A 3,183-nucleotide genomic window follows, 5' to 3' on the forward strand; every position below is an offset into this window, starting at 1 on the left:
GAACTAAACCAAAGCATAGTTCAGTGTACACAAGATGACTATGATGACCTCAAGTCTAAGAATACTTGTACAACTATCACTATGTGAACAACTGCTGACACGTGAGTGAACTCCATCAGTTGTTCAGCTGTGCAAGTCATGTTCAGTGAACTTATTCTATAATAATCACCTACATACTAGCTATAGTGTTACCATACAAATGTCTATGAGAATAGACATCCTTCATAATGAAGCAAGCATAGTATGTACCGATCTTTGCGGATTATTAATTACCAGTTAGTAATCCTATGATCATGAACTATTTAAGTTTAGAGTTATCATCTTTTAGGTCTCACTATTATGATCTCATCATAATCCATAAAAGCTTTACTCTAAACTATGGTATATCTTATTTAAACACTTAAATAGATAGAGCCCGTAATAAAAACAAAACAAGTCCTTTATTAATATCAATGAAATCAAAACAGATTACATAAAAGTTATTCCTAAATCCTAATACATGATTTGACTTAGGACATATTCCTTTCAATCTCCCACTTGTACTAAAGCCAATCACTCTGGTATATAATACCCATCTAATCTTTATGACGATCAAAGTGACTTTCAGAAAGTAGCTTTGTGAGTGGATCTGCTATGTTGTTATGTGTATCAACTCTCTTTCAATACAATACAGTTAAACCTCTTTAAAGTAATACCCTTGGGACCGGGAAAAAATATTACTTTACCGAATTTATTACTTTATCGATATAATAATATTTTATTACTTTATCGATAAAGTAATATTTTATTACTTTACCGAATTTTTATGTTTACGTGGTACAGTATAATATATAATGTACGTATAAAAACTAGAATTAATCACATGCAATGTATTTGATCTAAAATTACTTTTATTATGATTACTTATATCCAAAAACTAGATGCATGCATATTAAAATTGCACCAGATCAGTACATAAAGGTAACATGTGTTGTGTACGTTGTATTGAAACTCAACCATCTAATATTTATTGTAATTCTTAAATAAAAATACATGAAGAGACACCATAATATTAATGATAAGACTTTGTGATTAACTATATAAAATGATAGAATGGTACACTACAGACACATACAATATCAACTTTGTTTTACAGTATACACCAATGTCTTCGCATCATCTAAAAGGAGTGAAAAAATCAGCAATCACAGATAAGATAAGGAGTGCTATTTGTGAATATAAAAAGGTGAATCCAGGTGTAAGCCAGAAAGATTTACAAGCATGGGTACATCAAAAATATGACTTAGATATCAGTCAATCAACTATATCAAACACACTCAAGAGAGCCTCAGAATACTTGTCCGACGAGAGGAAACAAAGTGATGTCAAAAAACACAAATCAGCAAAATATCCAGAGTTAGAGAAAGTTTTGTTTGAGTGGTTTCTTCAAAGGCAAGATAAAGTTAATATGTCTGGAGAAATCATTCAAGAAAAAGGAAAGGAGCTAATGAAGAAAATGTATGGGGAAAGTAATTCCGATTTTAGCTTTTCCAGTGGATGGTTAGAACGTTTCAAGGCAAGATATGGAATCAAATCTTATCGGCGTTTTGGTGAAAGTGGTTCAGTGATGATGGAGAACATTGAAAATGCATTGCCAGGCATCCGATCAAAATTGGATCAATTTCAGTTGAAAGATATTTATAACATGGATGAAACGGGATTATTCTATCGACTTGAAGCTGACCATTCACTAGCTACCAAACAGCTAGAGGGCCGCAAAAAAGATAAAGAGAGAATCACTGTAGTTGTGTGTTGCAACGGTGATGGGTCTGACAAAGTTCCACTTTGGATCATTGGTAAGTACGCCAATCCTAGGTGCTTTAAAAATGTGAATATAAACAATCTTAATTGTGTGTATCGTTTTAACAAGAAGGCTTGGATGACTGGCTTGCTTTTTCAAGAATTTGTTACTTGGTTTGATAGTAAAATGAATGGCAGGAAGGTACTTTTGATTGTTGACAATTGTCCTGCTCATCCAAAAATAGTTGAAGGCTTGAGAAATACAGAGTTGTTCTTTCTACCTCCTAACACAACATCTAAGATTCAACCATGCGATGCTGGAATTATTCGAGCATTTAAAGTTCACTATCGGCGTCGTCTATATTCTAGCATGTTGCAAAGTCTTGAAGTTAATGCAACAAATCCTGAAAAAGTTAATATCTTGAATGCTATTAGTTTTGCTAACATGGCTTGGAATATTGATGTGAAAACAACCACAATTGCAAATTGTTTTCGGCATTGCAAGATTCGTTCAGAAGAAAATGATGAACAAGAACTTGGAGAAATAAATGAAGGTGTCGAAGGATTAAATGAAGTTATCTCTAATTTACGATATAGGAATGTGATGGATGTCGAGCATCTCTTAAACTATCCAAACGAGAATGATGCGGTTATGGAATCACCTACGGATGAAGAAATCATTGAGTCGGTAATGAGCACTGATGAAGGGACTGATCCTGAACCCGACGATAGCAATGTCATCCCAAGCGTGTCATCAAAGGAAGCATTTCAAGCACTCACCACTTTGAACAATTACTTGTTACAACACGAGCAAAACATACCAGGAGTTATTTTTGCTTTACATAAAGTCAAGGACGAGATTAATTTTGGCTTTGGTGGAAAGAAGAAACAAGCTACAATAGATTCATATTTTAATAAGAATTAAATTTTGTAATCATATACATTATACAGTATATATATATATATATATAATTATGGAATTATTACTTTACATATTACTTGGGCCCTTAATGACTTTCGAATTTTTTATTATCTTATGCTTTTAGCGAGAATATTACTTTACAACATTGGCCCAAGTTGGGACCGATGAAAATTATTACTTAAGCGAGGTTATTACTTTATCGGATATTACTTAATCGAGGTTTAACTGTACAAGAAATGTTACCGCGCTCCCACTAACCCTTTTGTAGACACATGGTTCATCTACGTTTTTGATAAAACCAAGCTCTTTGATTGTCTCATCAAAATTGATGTTCTATCTACGAGAAGCTTGCTTTAAACCACATATGGTTCGCAGCAGCTTACATACTAGGTTTTCATTTCTCTTGGAAAGAAAACCATCTGGCTATTTGCCAGATCTCATAGTCGTAGTAAGCAGCATTCGCAAGCAAAATCCGAATTGAT

The 3,183-nt window shown here is 33.4% G+C and overlaps 1 protein-coding gene across 1 annotated transcript; it reads left to right on the top strand.

Moving 5' to 3' along the window:
• The first annotated feature begins 1,084 nt into the window (after nucleotides 1-1,084).
• On the top strand, nucleotides 1,085-2,704 carry LOC141686537 (CENP-B homolog protein 2-like). Its single transcript, XM_074491565.1, has one exon. It carries the CDS (start codon nucleotides 1,085-1,087, stop codon nucleotides 2,702-2,704), a length of 1,620 nt encoding a protein of 539 aa, XP_074347666.1.
• Nucleotides 2,705-3,183: the final 479 nt, after the last annotated feature.

Source organism: Apium graveolens, chromosome 9 (genome assembly GCF_009905375.1).
Source record: "Apium graveolens cultivar Ventura chromosome 9, ASM990537v1, whole genome shotgun sequence".
In the NCBI taxonomy this organism is placed as follows: Eukaryota; Viridiplantae; Streptophyta; class Magnoliopsida; order Apiales; family Apiaceae; genus Apium; species Apium graveolens.

Bases quoted from the DNA above. Each gene is read 5' to 3' on its own strand.
- LOC141686537 (XM_074491565.1), top strand. From the start codon at position 1,085: ATGATAGAATGGTACACTACAGACACATACAATATCAACTTTGTTTTA.